The sequence below is a fragment of the Myotis nattereri genome (genome assembly GCF_964212035.1).
Source record: "Myotis nattereri genome assembly, chromosome: 5".
In the NCBI taxonomy this organism is placed as follows: domain Eukaryota; kingdom Metazoa; phylum Chordata; class Mammalia; order Chiroptera; family Vespertilionidae; genus Myotis; species Myotis nattereri.
In genome coordinates this window covers 102,691,572-102,709,622 of record NC_138080.1, presented here as the reverse complement: position 1 = coordinate 102,709,622, position 18,051 = coordinate 102,691,572, and the positions used below count along the sequence as shown (strand labels likewise).

Below are 18,051 nucleotides of genomic sequence, written 5' to 3'. Positions count from 1 at the left end.
TGGGGGGCAGGGTCTGAGACTGGCATCTCCCAGGGACCCAGGCGGACTGTATGCTGGGATGGGAGGGAGGGGCAAGTAGGAGAAAGAGAAGTAGCAAGTAGACCCAGGACACAGGGCGGTGGAGCCTGGCTCTGACTCTAGCTTCGCCCCAGCCTACCTGCCTCTGCACGGCAGGATCGGCTGCTTGCTCTGTGTGGGGCAGGAATGGTGGGAAATACACATGCAACAGACAAGGACAAAGGGCGGCCCCTGGCCTGACCCTCTCTAAATACCTTGTTTTAATCCGTACTAAGCAGACATGATGGACGCCCCTCCTTCTATTATTGCTCTGAAGGCAGAGAAAGCGAGAGCATGCTGCCTGCTTCTGTTTTCTGAGCTGCAGAGGAGGGAGGGAGAGAGCTGCTGAGCCCAGAGGCCTGGGCTCTGGGGGATGCTGGGCAGCAGAGCCAGAGCCCTAACGCTGCTTCCAGGAAGAAAGGAGGAGGGGCAGGTGACACGTAGTGGATTTGACAGATAATAACTCTGCGTTTTACTTCCCCCTAAAAGCGCCCCATTGCAGAGGCAGCTGATGTAATTAGGAGCCAATTTGAGGGCGGCTCCTGCAGCACATAAAGCCCCTCATGGTGGGTCTGGGCTTCTAGCAGCCCTGCGTCTGCTCCATCAGCCGCACCCACCTCCCTGGGCAGCAGGTCAGGCTAGAGGCAGAGGCTGCCAGCTGGGGTGATCTGACCGCCCGATTATGTCCTCCCGGAAGGGCGCTATCTGGCTGTGGGGACCCCGAGCCCACCCCGGGGAGCACGGGCAGTTGGAAGATGCTGTCTTCCCTCGTTCTCGACCCCCCCTTGCCACTGTGTGTGTGGGCACCCGGCAGCAAGAGGCAACTCTCCTGGCGAAAAGTCCAGAGGTGGGGACACCAGATGTGCAAAGGTGGCTGACAGCGTGGCACTCAGGGAATTAGAGCTTTAGAGCCCCTGGCTCACCAGACCCTGCCAGAGAGGGAGAGACGGAGCCGCATGGGAGAAGGGACAAGCTCTGACACCCAGCTCTGACAGGCTGTGGAGACTCCATAGCTTTCTCCCTGGCCCCTCCCCTGGCTGTCATTGAGGAGACCAGAGAGCAGGAAAGCCTCATTGGTGTTCAGGCTGGGAGCTGGGGCAGGAGCGGGCTGTGTCCCTGCTGTGGCCCCTACGGCCTATCACGCCTGAGCACCAAATCCCCAAACCAGAGCACTTACAGAGAGCCCTGCCTGTCTGGGGTCCAAGCAGGGTTGGGTCTGAATGACAGCGGCCAACTCTGGTCGGTCAGAGGGGAGGGCTTAGGAAGACCAGGGGCCAGACCCAGAGCTGCGCGGTGCCCTTGGCTGCCTGGCCACCCATTGCAGACACCTGTGCACGTCCAGATGCTGAGATGGTCTCGACCCAGAAGCACACTGTGGAAGGACAGTGACCTCGTCCCTCCAACACAGGGCGGGGGGGAGGGGGGGCCACCTGGCCCTGGATCAGGTCTCTTCCAGGTACACACGTCTCCTCCCAGTGGCTGGGGGGTGGGGGTGGGGGGAGTCCTGAGCCAGCAGGTGCATGAAAGCTGCCCGATCTCTTGTAGGATCCCGGGGACATAAAGCCCAGCATCCTCACCTGGGCCTTGGCATCCGAAATACTTGGCTGTTGCCTCCCCACCCCCACCCCACCCCGTGATTCACATGGAAGAAATCAGGAACTCACCAAGGGCCCAGAACTGGTGTCCTCCCCTCCTTCCTCCTCTTAGTCTGAAAGAGGCCCCTCCTGGGAGCACCGGCACCTCCTCTGTGAAATCCGTGTCCTCAGAGCCCTGTGACTGCGGGTCTCCGTCCCAGTGCGGGGCCCCATTGGCTCCCCCTTCTGCCTCCCTTGCTAGAAACGTGTATTTTCCCTCGGACTCACCCCCCCGCCCCCGTTGTATCTCGGGCAATCTGGGAGGGACGTCCATCAGCCAGGGGGTTTCTGGGGACCCTGAAGGACACTGAGGCGACTCCTGAATTGTGGCGCATCGGGGGCTTTTCCTAGAGATCATGGCAGCTTTGCCAGGCCCCCGGGAATGGTGGCGCGTCTCTAGCAAGGGGCTGGACGGGCTGTTGGGGAGGCTCTGCTTGGGGGGCCTCGGGACTGAGCACACAGCAGGCCCTTCCGCCGAGTCTGGCGTCGTTTGGGATCAGAGGGGTGACCGCGTGGGGTGCAGAGGCTCAGTTCAGGCTGTGACGTGACGGACACCTGCTGCTTTCATTCTCTGGGGAAGGGTGCGTTCTGCCCGACATCCTGAGTGGAGGTGTTGGGTCTCCCCCCTCCCTTCCTCCCCCCTCCAGTGTCTCTCCTGGGGTGGGCTCAGGGCGGGGGCTCCTGTCTTCGGAAGTGCTCCCGCGGCCCCCACTCCTGGTACTAATCACGCTCCGTGGGGCCTCCTCCGGCTCCCGCCTCTCCACGCTGCTTCCACTGAGCTGTCCTCTCTCTGACGCTGCTTCCTGACCTGACTGCCCGGTCCGCGGGGCTTTCCTTTGTGCTTGATCTAACCATGTGGTGGAACGATGGAAACGGAACATGGTTCTGTCAAGCACCGCGGAAGGCCCCGCGCTCTCCTGCAGCATGGCCCGCCGCCGCACCGCTGGACACCTCTCTGCTCCGGACACCGCAGCCGCACCCGCCAGACCCTCGGGGCAGCCTCGGGCAGGGTGGGAGTCTCCACACCGCTGAGTGCCTCCCCTCCAGGGAGAGATACGGGCGGAAAGGGGCGGAGAAGCACCCTGAGGCCAGGCTAAGATGTGTATCCACATCCCCCCCAAATGGAGCCGCCGCTCCCCAAATCTAGTCTGGATGCCAGCCGGGTAGAGGAGACAGGTCCAAGCTCAGAAACCATCGGTCGTATCTTCCACGCAAAGGGAGCGGGTACACCTGAGGCCTATGCCCCATTGTTTCAGGGAAGAAGCCCAGCCCAAGGTCATTTTCCCAAGTGTAGTGAACCCAAAGGTCACAGTGCTTAGGCCCGCCCCCTCCCACCGTCTTCATGGGAAGGGATGTGAGCAGGGGAATGGGGCCATGGGCGTGAGTCCAAGACTTTGTTGGAACCTGGGAGACTCCTCTGAGCCTGGCCCCTGCTCCTTAGGAGCACTTGGGCCCTGGGCCGGTGCAGACTGAAGTCTGTTCCCTTGACCTTCAAGCGCAGTTAACACGGAGGCCGAAGGTTCTTTCCATGGTGTTAGTTCAGTGCCACACGCCTGTGCAGACACCTGCTGTCTGACAATGAAGAGGGGGTCTTGGCGCCTCCCATTCAGCTTGTTTCTTGGTAAATCCTGGACCCAGTGTAACCAGAGGATTGTGTTGATGGTGCATGTCATGGAGCCTGTGCCCTCTCCCAGGAGAGACAGCCATGGTGGGAACCGAACCCTGTTCTAGACCCAGGAGCGGGCTCTGGACTCCCCTGGGGATGTGTGACTGGACTATCTCCTCTCTCAGGTTACCGTGCAGCCACGTGCCCGCCTGGCTGAGTACCCGGGAGTCCTGTGAACCTCTCTGAATCCCTTACCATGTACTGAGTGCTCCTGTGGGCCAGGCACTGCGCTGTTCTACGTCACTACCGTGTTCAGTTTTCACAACAACCCTGTCGATAAGTCCCATTTTACAGATGAGGACATCGAGGTTCAGAGAGGTTCACTGACCTGCCCAGGGCCCCCTGCCTGCAGCGTGAATATTCTTTATGTCTGCAGTACTCAGCCTTCCCAGCTGTGGACAGTTCCATTGTCTTGAATCATAAAATCAAAAAGACTTTGACTTGAGTTGATGGGGAATTGAAATTTCCTTTTTTAACATTCCCTTTCAAGCTTACCTCTGTTAATAGAAAATAACTTGAGTAAGAAATAGAGCAAGCAGCGCTGTTTATATGGGTCCTCCTCTTGGGGTGAATATGTCAAGATCCATATGGTACAGAACAAGTCCTTGGGCCTGGAGAAATCCCCTTCCCTCTGAACAGGGTCAGGGGGGCATTTTGAGCTCCTTGGGGCTACCCACCATGCCAGGGCCAGGCCCTGGGGAGTGTGTCCATCATAGTACCCTCCTGTTGGCACCTCCCTGGTCCTCAGCAGCAGGCTGTGACCAGGCTGTGCCCAATGAGCCACGGGCATCTCCCTCTGCCTCAGGCATATGGCTACATTCACAATAGCGGGGAGAGCTTCCTGGAACAGCTGTTGCACCATTAGCACAGTTGGCATTTTCCAGCCGCCGGTGTCTGGTCCCCGTCTTCGCCCACTGCGCCTGGCAATGTCCTCTTGACTCCACTCATGACTTATGACCCTTTGCTTGTCCACATAACTCTCTTTCCAAGCTGGTGAGCCTGGCAGGCCTCCCGCGGCCCCCATCCCTCTTCCTGCTCCTTTCCTTCTTTCTTTCATCCTGCCCACCTTAGAGATACTGGAGGTAGAGGAAGAGAGCTTTGGGCGTGTGCTTGGACAGGTCCATGGTCATCGGGTGATGGTGGAGCTGTGACTTCCGCTCCACAAACGGGTTGCCGGAAGGATGACAAAGTGCAGACGGCTGGTGAGAGCAGCCGGGCTGGGCCAGTCTGGCGCTGCAGCCGCATCCATCATAGAGGGCGACTGGGGCTCCCTCCCTGCCCAGCCAGGGGTCTGTCCGTAATAAAATGGCCTTGCCGTGGAGCTCCACCCCCTCCCCACCCGATGTATTAAAGCTTCTCTGTGATCATGTACCCAGTGTCCTTGTTCTGAGCTGCCCGGGAGGGGAGGAGACCACCCGGGCAGGAGGAGGAGTGCCCGTGACGTCAGCTCTCCCAAGACCCGGTTCAGCCGGGCTTCGTTCTATGGCCGCTTTGCAAGTCCCCCGAGCGCTCTCCTGCCAGAACCAGCCTGGAGAGAGCCCCAGGCCCGCCTGGTGCGGTTACCCTCCCTGGCTCAGCGTCTCTGGCAGTGACAAATGCACAGTGAGATGGGAACCGACTTCTAAAGCCCTGGGAAAGTTAAAAATACTTTCGGGTGGTTATGAGCATTAGGCAGAACAAATGGCTCCGAGAAACCCCGGGTCGTTTCGATCATGAAAAATGAAGCGATGGAGGTGGCATTTCAGGCGGGCTGTGCCTGGGGACGGACCCTTCTGCTTACGTGCCTACGCCGTGATTAACATTTCTGGCCTCCACTTACACGAAATATTACACTCCGACCCCCTCGTTATTACAGACCGGGGCAATAACAAAAACCGCAGGGGGGATGCTGGGAAGAACACATTAGTCCATGGAATCTAATTGCAAAATCATTTCATTAAAATGGGTCAGCGGCTCCATTGCAGAGGTCTGCCCGTTGTAATCCAAGTACACGACAGAGAGCGATTCCTGCGAACTACGCGGCTCTCACCTTGATTAAAAGGAAAACACCTTACCCGGCGGCCGTCCCCAGACACGGCCCGGCGGTGCGCGTCTTCGGGCTCAGCGTGTCCAAGAGCAAACGGTGCTCCCTCCTGTCTTTCTGCCTTTGACCAGCTTTCAGGGCCCCTCCGCTTTGCAAGGATCCCACGTGAACGCCTCCCTAAGGAGAAGCAGAGCATATGTGCGAAATGCCCCTGCACGCTCCGGCCGCATGGAGCCGCTGGCAGGGAACCCAGAGGGCTGCCACTTAGCAGGGTTTGCCAAATGGAATTCCCCCGGGCTCGGCACGCGGGTGCCTCTGGGGGAAATGGCGCCGGTCAGAGTTATCCAGTGGGCTGGATGCTGGCAGGCCAAGGGCAAGAGATTTGTGTAAGACATCGGACAAGGAAGCGCCCCCCAAAAAACCATGGGGATCCGTGACAGGTTTTGCTCACGCGAACCTGGGGGTGGACGTTGGAGTGAAGTGAGGGGGGGTGGGGGGTGAGGAGGAAGCGGAGACCGGTCCAGACCCCCGGCCCCTTGTGAAAGGGAGAAGGTTCACTTCAGAGCCAAAGACCCACCAAATCCATTGTCAATCAGGAATTCTCGAAGATTGATCATGGGAGAAGCAAGAGGGTGGGAGCCGCCAGCTTCCCGCCTCACCGTAGCCCAGGGCAGGAACCTGCAGCTCAGCCCACCCCACCCCACCTAGGGGGGCTTCCGGACAGTCCTGAGGTTTAGTCAGGAAGCACGCCTGCAGTAGAGTGTGGTGCTGGTCACGTGGGCCCCGGCGGCAGCCTCATGCCCCGGCCGTGACTGAGCACCTGCGGGCCTCAGCGTCCTCGCCTGTAAAATGGGTCCTCATCTATAAAACGGAGCCCTGATGCCCTCAGAGCCTTAATGTGCTCACCCGGCTCCGGTCCATGCTCAGTGAATGTCAGCTATCGTCACGGGTTACTCGGATGTTTCAGTGGCTTCCGACACGCCCAGTGTTCCACTACGTTCTAGAAAAAACAAGCAGAATCACAGACATCTACACAACTCTTGCCCCTTTCCCAGGAGACCCTCCAGTGCCTCGGTCTTCCTTGCACCATCACCACAACCCCCGTGAGACCCCCGTAAGACGGGCGATTGCTTGATTCCCTTCTTGCATGTGGAGAGACCAAAGCGAATCCGTGGCAAAGCCTAGGCAAAACCACGCCCTCTCCTGCTGAGACCTCGGTACTGCCGGTGCCCACACTACTGCCGGCACCCACACTACTGCCGGTGCCCACACTGCTGCCGGTGCCCACACTGCTCGAGGTGCAGATAGGGTCACCAAGGGGCGCCTGGCGGGCTGCGCGAGGAAATGATGCTCTCTGAGCCTGTCCTGTATTACAACCCCCTTGCCCCCACCCCCATAAGCCAATGGCACCCCGCTGATGCCCTGAACACATGTGGACCGGGCCCTTGTTTTGTGACTGGCGTTGCGCTCCTGGAACCTTGATGCGAGCTAATGAAGACCTTCCCCATCCGCTAGCTGGTCTGACAGGAGGAACAGATCCCCATCCCGCGGGTGTGGCCTGTGGTCTGCCTCGTGGAGGTTTGCCCGGGGTCAGGGAGCATTTCTGATCAATAAAGCAGTTCCCAGGGCGTCGCTCAGACAGCGCGTGGTTGGCCCTGTTACCCTTACTATGCAACCTCAAGAAAACCAAATCTAGAAAAAATAAACCTTAGTTTCGGATACTCTTAGCTCCTCAGAACTGGCCTTTCACTGTAGCTCAGCAGGGCTCACTCACGAGGGGGCGGGGGCAGGGGGGGGGGGCGCAGATCTGACCCTCAGAGGGCTGGTGTTCGTCTTCTCTGTGTTTTAAATGTTTACTCTTTGCCAGCATATTTTTAAAGGAATGTCAGGCAACACGGGGCCACCTCCCCAAGCTCCGGGGCAGTGCCTTCCGATCCCCAGGCCCAGGCTATTGGAGCCAGGTGTCGGTGGTCACGGGTGGCCCTATGTGGGCCTCCTTTATCGTCCCCTTCCCTGCTTGGGCCCTGAGTGCGTGACCCCTCCCCTTACTTTGTTCCCGCCCCTGGTGTAGCCCCCATCAGGACCCCATCAAAGTCTGCTCACTCGGATTGTCACGCACATTCAGAGGGTCCATGGATGAGGAGCATTGGGACTCAGTAGCCCCCTAAATTGTAGCCAAATTCCATACACATGTGCCTGGAGCACTTCTAGGAGGAGGCGTCCTAGCTTCCCTCAGCTCCTCCGAGAGGTCCGTGCCCCCCAAAAGCTCATGCGCCCTCGGAGGGGTCTCCAGGGGATGAGAGCGGTGAATGGCAGCCCAGATGGAGAGCTGGGGGGCGGGAGGGCACCAGCAAGGTGGCCAACAAACGCGGGCAGCACTGTGTCTGTCCCTGCACCCCCACCCCACTGCCCACACCTCGCCGGGTGCGGGAACCCTGGTGACGCCGCCCCCCCTCTTTGGCCCGCCCAGGCTCAGAGGATTACCGCAGCCGGTTCAGCAGCGAGTGCTTCATGGACCTCGTGTGCCCCGAGAAGTGTCGCTGTGAGGGCACTGTTGTGGACTGCTCCAACCAGAAGCTGGCCCGCATCCCCAGCCACCTCCCCGAATACGCCACCGATCTGTAAGTGCCGCCTGGGGCAGGGGGGTGGCGGGGGGGGGTGGGGGGGGGGGCGCGGGCTCCATTTGCGTCCTCCACCCCAGTCACCCAGGGTCAGCCCTGGCAGGGTCTCCTGAGGTGCCCCCCTGACTCAGCTGCCCAGGCATCCCCTGGGGACAGCTTGCTCACCGGTGAAGACGGTCCGTCATTCTGCAAATATTTCCCGAACACCTGTGAGCCAGGCACTGTGCTAGGCCCACCAGCTTTCACAACAAACAGAGCAGACAGTCCGTCCTTACGAAGCTTACAGTATAACCAGAGAGACGGAGGGTAAACAAGTAACTGTCATATAGCGAGAGAGCAGCTAGGGCGGTTAGCTGTATCTGAGCCTCCATGTGTACTGATACAGGGGTGTGATGGTTTATCCAAAAAGGAAGCGCTAGGAAGTTACCCACAGGGAGGTTGCGGGGGGGGAGGACGCAGCACTGGGAGGTGGGGGGCTGGCGGACCTGAGTCTGATGCCCGCCTTCTCCGGTCTTCCTGGTACTGGGCAGCTGCTTCTCAGACCTGAAGGTCAGATTCTTAGCTGCAGAATTGGAGGCAATGACCCCACCGCCAGGACGATTAGATCAGAGAATGTGAGCACAGGACTCACCTTGAACCTGGCGCAGAGTAAGCCCTGGGTCAATGAAGGTGGCCTTCATGACCCGCACCCTCCTTCTCTTGGCCTCACAAGTCACGGCAGGCCCTCCTCTCTCCAAGCACCTACGCATGGGGGCCTGGGGTCCCCAAGCAGCCCCGGCAGAGAGAAGGATCTGGAAAAAGCCAAGAGGCTGGGTGCCTTGGGAGGACATGGGGAGGCCTTCCTGGCGGTGTGGCTGTCATTGGTACCCTCCTGAGTGAAGGCGGTTCACTAGCAATGGATGCTGAGTATCCAAAAGCCCAAAACACCTAGTCCCGGGGGCTTCCCCCGGGAGGAGCCTGGCCTTCGCCCTTTCCTGCCCCTTTCCACCCTCCCCACCCGTGGACTGCAGGGTGGACACTGCATTGTCCACGGCTCTGCTGATATGGGCTGAGTGTGAGGTCCAGGCGGCAACTCAGCTGAAGCCATGGGGGTTCTGGGTGGGGCATCAGAAGGTGGGGGAGAGAGCGCCCCATCCATCTTCAGCTAAGCCACCCCCTCATCTGCTCACTTCCCATGTAGGCGACTGAATGACAACGAGATATCTGTCCTGGAGGCCACCGGTATCTTCAAGAAGTTGCCCAACCTGCGGAAGATGTAAGTCAGCTGGGCAGTTGGCAGGCTGGGCAGAATGCGGGCGGGGGTGGATCCCTCAGCTCCAGGTGGCCCTATTGGGCAGTAGGCACTAAGGCATGGCGTGTAGACACAGACCAAACAGAACATCACTGTTTCTAAATCGTCGATATTGTGACGGTGTGTACCCCACGCCATCCCTGCCCCCCCCCATGTGCCCTCTGCTCGTCCTGCTCCCCAGCCCACAACCCGCATCTGCCCCGAGAGACGGGGGAGGGACTCAGGAAAGGATCAGCGACGGGTCATGGGGATCTCGGGTGAAACACAGAAAGCTAAGGAACTTGTCCAAGGTCAAAAGTCAGTGAGCAGCGTGGAGCCAGGAGTGGTGGCAGGGCCATTAGGTGGGGAGCACATGGCACAGAGGCAGCAAACGTGTGTGTGGCGGGGGAGAGGGGGGTACACGCGTGCATAAATCCATATAAACACTGCTGGCCGGCCAGCCAGCCTGGTGACCCGACCGGGTAAACCTGGGCCCAACAGCCTCCAGCTGCAACCACTTATATAAAACTAGAGCCCCAGTGCACGAAATTTGTGCACGGGGGTGGGGGGGGGGGGCTGTTCCTCAGCCCAGCCTGCACCCTCTCCAATCTGGGAACCCTTCCCAATTCGCCTTGTCCCTTTCTGCCTTCTCCCATGGCGCCGGCCTTTTCACCTTCTCCCTTCTGCCTTCTCATGCATGGCACCGGCCTTCTCACCTTCTCCCTTCTGCCTTCTCCCGTGGCACCACCCACCCTTGAGTCACCTCAGGCTGGTCTCGAATTCTCCCGGCACCTCCCCACTTCTGCCTCATCTCTGGAGCAACACCCTGCAGCACGCATAGGAGCTAATAAAGAGCTAATATGCTAATGGTCCGGTCATGACCCGTTAAGGCTTCCCAGCTAATTTGCATATTACCTCTTTATATGTATAGATAACTTGATGGCACCTCTTGGTTAAGTAGAGATCCTTATGCGCTGGGACCTGCCACCACCCCTATGCCCCCGAGAGGTGCTGGGCCCACTGGATTCTGCCCATTGGTGGTCAGAGCCAGCTGTGCCTATGCCTGAGTCTGCTAAGTGTCCTCAGGACGGTGGGACCAGGGCCCTAGGGTATATTCTTCATGTTTTTTTAATATATTTGTATTGATTTCAGTGAGGAAGAGAGAAGGAGAGGGAAATAGAAACAATGATGAGAGAGAATCATTGATCGGCTGCCTCCTGCATGTCCTCCACTGAGGATCGAACCAGCAACCTGGGCATGTGCCCTGACCGGGAATCAAACCATGACCTCCTGGTTCATAAGTCGATGCTCAACCATTGAGCCATGCTGGCCTGGCCAGGATGCATTCTTAACTCTACCCTGACAGGGAAAAGGAAAGTGAACAGAGTTAGGGGTTTAGACTTTGCTGTGCCCTTCTGGACCATTCTGAGCCCCTGTGCCCATGTCAGAATGATGAGGTTGCGCTGAGCATCGCTTGTGGTAAGGGGTGCAGAAGGGTGAACTGGTGCCCACGGGGTCATTAGCACTGTGGTAACTCGAAGCCACTTTTCAAATGACATCACCTTCAGAGTGAGGTCATGGCGGCTCTCTGGTGACTTACAGTCATTTCTGTCTGGGAGACTCTCAACCAGAGTCTGGAAACTGGCAGCCCCACCACCGGGTGCCTCTCGGTGGGTTTGCCGGCCACAATTATGTTTTTAATAAGAACCAGTTGCCCACTTTTAAAAATCAGGAGTTGGCACACGCCAAAACATCAGGATTTCTGGAAAACCGGAAGATCTGGCAGAACTGGACCCACATTCCCAAATGGCTCCGATCGAGTTGCCCTGAGGAGCAGCCCCCCTTAGGTGGGGCATGTGTTCTCCTGACCACTGCCGCCCCCCAGGCCTGCTCCCAGCTGACCACTGCCACCCCCCGGACCTGCTCCCAGCTGACCACTGCCGCCCCCCAGGCCTGCTCCCAGCTGACCACTGCCACCCCCCAGGCCTGCTCCCAGCTGACCACTGCCACCCCCCAGACCTGCTCCCAGCTGACCACTGCCACCCCCCAGGCCTGCTCCCAGCTGACCACTGCCACCCCCCAGACCTGCTCCCAGCTGACCACTGCCACCCCCCAGGCCTGCTCCCAGCTGACCACTGCCACCCCCCAGGCCTGCTCCCAGCTGACCACTGCCACCCCCCAGGCCTGCTCCCAGCTGACCACTGCCACCCCCCAGACCTGCTCCCAGCTGACCACTGCCACCCCCCAGACCTGCTCCCAGCTGACCACTGCCACCCCCCAGGCCTGCTCCCAGCTGACCACTGCCACCCCCCAGGCCTGCTCCCAGCTGACCACTGCCACCCCCGGGACCTGCTCCTGGCTAACCACTCCCATCCCCTGGGCCTGCTCCTGGCATTGTCACTTGCCTGGACCCTGTGGACATTCGAGCTGCAACCCCCGCTGCAGAAAGAATGTCCACCTCAGGGGAGCGAGGGGTCCACATGGAGGTGACCAGGAACCCCCAGACCTGCCGGTGCGCCAGGTGCTTCTGCTCCACCGTGACCCACTCCTCGGTTCCCAGAACCCCTTTGCTCTCTCCCCACTGCCCGTCCACCTGGCATGGGCTTCAGCAGCACTGCAGGTCCTTCCCGTTGCCTGGTTTACGGGCTGCCCTGCAAGCTGAGAGACCTCCCAGAGGCGTCCCAGCCTCGGGGCCCTCGTGTCTCTGGGGGAAGCCTTAGAACAGGCCTGAGAGGCTCAGCCAGCAGCTCGCAGTGGGAACAGGTCCCTCTGCCTCTGGGTCCTCTGAAGCACCCTGGCCTGGGGCGGGGCTTCCTGGATCCTTCCGGGGGGACCCTCCGTTCTCGTGGGCGGCAGAGCCCTGAGCAGAGTGCCGAGCGGGACCCTTCAGGAGGGTCTGCAGACACCCCGACACCCTCATTCCACGTCCCGAGTGCTAGCCCCGGCCTGCTCGCTCGCACGGGGCTCCAGCCCAGGCCGCCTGCCATTTTGAACACCACTGTGTTGGATGCAGAGAGAGCAGTAGCCTGGTCTTCTGGAACATTCTCTCCCCTTTTGTCCTACCTGATGTTTTCCATTCTCCCAGCCTGAGGACATGCAGTTCATGAGCCTTACAGGAACGTGATGCTAATTTTGCTCATTTAAAGAACCAGATGTCAGGCGATGGGAGCCCTGGCTGCACCGCGGCTGCAATTCATCGTCATCGCGGCCCTGCACTTCAATCCCCGAGAACCTGACTCTCAGGAGCCAAACCTGTGTCCTCCAGCGTTTCCATGAGTTACAGCTGCTGGGGGAGCCTCCTATGTCTATTTGGGGGGTAATTTGCAGTCTCCCCAGAACATTACCTTCATTCCTGCACCAGGACGACAGGATTTATAAGAAAAGCAGCTGCGATTAAGGACAGCCAGGCAGCGAGCAGAAATCCAGTGGGAGAGCCCCCCGTTTGCCCACCCCCCCTCCCCCGTGATCTTGGGGGCGGGTTCTGAGGGGTGTGCTCCTATGTCCTTAGCAGGATAGAAGTGGGGGAGGGGAGCAGATTGGAGAGTGGGACTGAGATGCCATCTGTGTCCTCCATACCTGCCCACAGGTGTGGCCACTGTAGCACCTTGCAGGGCCGGTCCTTACTTAGAACAATGGCAGGCGGGCTGCCTGGGGCTGTTAGATGCCCAGTTCCACACCCCGAAGCCGCTGTGGCTCACACAGAGCTCCCACGAGGTGAGCACTTGGAGACGCAACAGTGCAGGCGGGAGTGGCGCTCTGGGACCCGGAGCAGCGCCCTCTCCTCTCGGGGCCTCGGCATGCCCAGCAGCACAATGGGCCCGCTGGTCCATCTCTAGTGAGCCCTCAGTTCTAACAACCTCAGGTGCTCGGCCAGTTAGCGGGCGCGTCTCCACCCGCAGACCTCACCACCACCATCCGGTGCAAGGCTCTGGCTGCTGTGTGCTCGGGCGGCTGAATTCCTCCCTCAGGCTGTCAATGCCCTCACCTTCCACTCCATCCATTCCTCCTGCGCCTGCGCTGCATTTCAGGATGGTCTGCAGAGGCCCCTGCACCCCCACCTCCCGCTGGTCCCCCGCCTGCCAGGGAACTCGCAGCCCCAGTGGCCCTACAGGACCTGCTGGCTGTTCAGGCCTGGCATGGTCACTGGACCTCGCAGGGGAGGGGAGAGCTTGCTCGCAGTGACAGGACCGAGCCCCCTCTAGGAAAACCAAGTCAATACCCACATCACCTAAGGAACCGCCACGTGGGTTCACTGGAGGACTCTGCGTGCACCCGAAAGCCTGGCTTCCCATCCCCGTCTCAGCTGTGACTGCGGGCAAGTTGCTCCAGCTCTCTGAGCTCAGTCACCTTAGCCCCAGGATGAGACCATGGCAATAATGACACCATCTGGTAGGCCTTGCTATGAGGATTTGATGTGATTCTGTGGCCAAACCCCTCACAGAATAATGCTCAAAACGTGGAGGCTAGGACGTGTCCGTTTCTGTCTGGGATCTGGCCTGGTGAGGGAGCTAGGAGTTCTGCAAATGCCCAGCCCGTGGCGGGGCTGGGGGCGGGGGGGGGGGGGGGGCGTAATTGACCATTTTTCTCCCCCCTCCTCTTAGGAAGTGCTGCTTACCGAGGGCATCTGTTGAAGACAGGAAGTTCGAGAATCACCTTTTCTTTCATCCATACACACTTTTTATTGTTTGTCCTATTTTGCATACTTTTTTGTTTATTCATGTTTATTGAGGAATAATTGGCATAGCTTAGTTTCAGGTTACAACATAATGACTCGACATTTGCACACATCGTGAAATGGTCGCCACAATTAATCCAGTTGCCAGCCGTCACCGTACATAATTACAACATTTTTTTCTTTTTGTTCTTTTTTCTTGAGTTGAGGACTTTTAGGATTTACTCTCTTGGCAACTTTCGAGTGTGCAGTACAGTATTGGTGACTGTAGTTAACAGAGAGCCCCTTTGTAAAACTAGCAGTCCCCAGGCATGGAAGAGGTGATGACCCTGACAAGACTTTAAGCCCCGCACAGTCTGTTTCACAAAGGTATCCCCCTCCTCACCCTCCTTCCCCCCCGCGCCCCCGTGGGCCGGGGTCCCTGCCCCCGGGCACAGGTGCTGGAATCAAATGTCTGGGAGCCCAAGGCTGCGCTCCCCACCACCCCATCCTCACTCCAGGGGTTGGCTGCAGGGCCAGTGACTCCCTGCCTGCATCTGTCCTGACCCATCTGCCCCTCCTTCTAGAAACCTCAGTAACAACAAGATCAAGGAGGTGCGAGAGGGCGCCTTTGACGGAGCAGCGGGCGTGCAGGAGCTGATGCTGACAGGGAACCAGCTGGAGATGGTGCACGGGCGCATGTTCCGTGGCCTCAGCGGCCTCAAGACCTTGTAAGTGCCGGGGCCTGGGCCACGGCCTGGAAGGAGGAGGGAGGGAGGGCATCAGAGGGACTGCGATGGCTGGCGGGCGGCAGACCAGGCCCAGGCGCCTGCCTGGCCTCTTGAATCTCCTCTTCCTGGAGCCAAAGGCCTCAGACATTCCCAGCCCGTGATGGGGAAGAGCTGAGCATGCTAAGCAGCCCCAAACACACACACACACACACACACACACACACACACACACACAGAATCATACCAGAAACATGCTGATAGAGGCACACAAACACATTTACCCACTAACAGTGACATATACACGCGTACATAAAAATGACATATACAACATGCAGATAAATGCATACACAACAAGCATGCCTGCAAGCACACACATACACACACTCACACACACCACGTGGTGTGGCCCGGCTGTGGGAAGGAGAGGGTAATGCCTGTGCCCTCGCATCCCCACCCCTCTCCTTGCAGGATGCTGAGGAGCAACCTGATCAGCTGTGTGAGCAATGACACCTTCGCTGGGCTGAGCTCAGTGAGACTGCTGTCCCTCTATGACAATCGCATCAGCACCATCACCCCTGGAGCCTTCACCACGCTGGTCTCCCTGTCCACCATGTAAGTCCTCCTGGATCCACTGCACACTCACCAGCTCCTCCCCTGCAGGCCTTTCCCCTCCCGGCTCCCTGCTATCTCTGCCTAAGGCCATCTACCCATCTGCCCACTTAACAGCCATTTATCAGGCTTCCTTCGTGTGCCGGGCACACCTAGGTCTGAGGATGCACAGGCGTGGTCCTTCCTGGAGCTCACAGCGCCGTGAGTCACCACAGAACGAGGCCCCCGTGCTGTGGAAACCAGCACAGGCTCTGTCGGGGAACCCAGCACTGTGTTCCAGGAGGGGGGCTAGCTTGTCAAGCGGGAAGTGCAACTCCTCCCCTGGGAAGAGCTTGTGCAAAGGCCCTGTGGTGGCCTGGAGCAGAGCAGATACACAGGACCATGAAAGCCTAGCTTCGAGGGGTCCCATCAAAGGGCCAAAGGGCACTTGAGCGGCTTTACTTTCCTCATTTGTGAAATGAGAATAACGCTGCCTCTGTCCTAGGGTGGTTGTGACCAGTCAAGTGAGGGGAGGATTTATAAAGTGCTCTGCCTGGTTCCAGTCCTCTAAGTGACACACTGGAAGTGATAGGTGCTATCATCCCTTTGTCCCTCCATCAACCCAATCATTGCATCCAGCGGACATGCACAGAGTATATGTGCTGGTGTCACACCTGTGCCAGGGGACACAGAGACAGACAGACCTGGGGCCTCTTCTCGGGGACAAACATGGGGCAACCAGCTCTAGTGGGTGCCATGGAGGAATGAAGGCAAGTGATGGAGGAGAATTTGCTGAGGGTCCTGCAGGCCGAGGACTGGAGGCTGAGGAGGGCCGGCCAGGTAGACACTAGGGGCCTGTCCCCGCAGGAGGACCTCCATGTGTGAAGGATCTGAGTGAGAGAGTCGGCTAGGGAGCCAAAGGGAGCTCACAGCTGGGGCTCCGCAGAGAGGACATGCATAGCCGGGGCCCCGGTCATGGCCATCAGCCAAGGTCCGGAATGACACTTGCAAAGATTGCATCTGGATTCAGAAGAGTCTGCATTTCCCTTCCCAGACCTCCTCCCTCCTCCCCTGGGCCTGACCCGCTGGAGAGCTGGGCCCCAGGGTGCAGAACAGGACCTGGGTCTGACCCGCTGGAGAGCTGGGCCCCAGGGTACAGAACAGGACCTGGGTCTGACCCGTTGGAGAGCTGGGCCCCAGGGTGCAGAACAGGACCTGGGTCTGACCCGCTGGAGATCTGGGCCCCAGGGTGCAGAACAGGACCTGGGTCTGACCCGCTGGAGAGCTGGGCCCCAGGGTGCAGAACAGGACCTGGGCCAGCTCCCACAGTAGAGGCATAAGCACCCAGAGAGGGCCCTTCTCTCCTCCCAGAAACCTCCTGTCCAACCCCTTCAACTGCAACTGCCACCTGGCCTGGCTCGGCAAGTGGCTGAGGAAGAGGCGGGTCGTCAGCGGGAACCCCCGGTGCCAGAAGCCATTCTTCCTCAAGGAGATTCCCATCCAGGACGTGGCCATCCAGGACTTCACCTGCGAAGGTGAGGCAGCCGGGGTGGGCAGGGGCGCAGCCGGGGGGGGGGGGGGGGCAGGGTGTACCGGCAGGCAAGGACCCCTGAGTCCGATTCTACCCCACCCCCAGGCATGCAGCTGGGCCTCGGAGGGGCTCTGCAGGCAGCTGCCCGGCCACCTGGCTCCTTAGAGCAAATTAAGAAAAGGTGCCTCTTTCTAAAGACAGTTTACTTCCATTAGTCAGAAGTTTGTCATAATATATGGATCTGTGACAACAAGATACCATACAGCCATCTACTGTGACCCAAATACCCTCATCTGCCGAGTCCACAGTGAGATGGTGCCATTAGGGGCACGGCCCTCCGTGCAGGGCGCAGCCCGCACCGCTGAGCACGGTGCCCTGGGCCTAGGCCTCGGTTCCTGCCGGCGCCTTGCTGAGGCTCCGTGTGTGCGCTCATGAGAAACGGACTTCCCGGTGAGCTCCCGGCAAGTTCCTGTCACTGGACAGGTGTGAGGAGACCTGGGCATCGAGGCTGCGAGTGTCAGGATGCCAGAGGCAGATGGTCTGCTTAAATTCAAGCCAGCACAGTTTTTCCTTGGCCAGCGATTCACATACAGAGCTGGTTTAAAGGTTACCTGAGGTGAACGTGTCCTGGAGGGTGGGACAGTCACCTTTAGAGGCGCTGTGTTGTGGGAAGAGAGAAGAAAGGGAGGAGGAGGGGAGGAAGGGCCTGGGCAGGGCTCTGCCCCTACCCCCACCACTCGTTCGTCAGTTTGGTTTATTTCTGATCGGTTGGCAGTGACCTCTTTTCTGTCTAATACTCTGGCCAATCAAGTTTTTAGAGTCTTCATGACAAATGCGATAGAAGACAGGCAGCCCTGCTCCCTGGCCAGGCCCTCCTCCTCCTCCTCCTCCTCCTCCTCCTCCTCCTCCGACCGAGAGTGAGACCAGCAGGCCCCCTTGTCCTGGGCCTGGAAGCCAAGGGCTTCCCTTTACTGGTGGCACCGGCTTGCTCACTGTCCCCACAGGGGAGTCTGTCCCCCACCATGGAGTCTGTCCCCCACCACGCTGACTCTCGGGGTCTCCACAGGCAACGACGAGAGCAGCTGCCACCTGGGCCCTCGCTGCCCCGAGCAGTGCACCTGCGTGGAGACAGTGGTGCGGTGCAGCAACAGGGGGCTCCATGCCCTCCCCAAAGGCATCCCCAAGGACGTGACTGAGCTGTAAGTACCCCCTGAGCACCCCGGAATCCCCACCAGCATCATCACCCCCCGTGTCCCACAAAGCTGCCCGGAGCCCCTTC

The 18,051-nt window shown here is 59.2% G+C and overlaps 1 protein-coding gene across 1 annotated transcript in view; it reads left to right on the top strand.

The window, feature by feature from the left end:
* Positions 1-18,051, top strand: part of SLIT3 (slit guidance ligand 3) — a 536,168-nt gene that overhangs the window by 475,960 nt on the left and 42,157 nt on the right. Inside the window, exons 15-20 of the mRNA XM_081092174.1 lie at positions 7,851-8,001; positions 9,182-9,256; positions 14,510-14,653; positions 15,122-15,265; positions 16,613-16,776; positions 17,839-17,971. Of these exons, the coding sequence (XP_080948300.1) occupies positions 7,851-8,001; positions 9,182-9,256; positions 14,510-14,653; positions 15,122-15,265; positions 16,613-16,776; positions 17,839-17,971 (811 nt within the window). The remainder of the gene's footprint in view (positions 1-7,850; positions 8,002-9,181; positions 9,257-14,509; positions 14,654-15,121; positions 15,266-16,612; positions 16,777-17,838; positions 17,972-18,051) is intronic.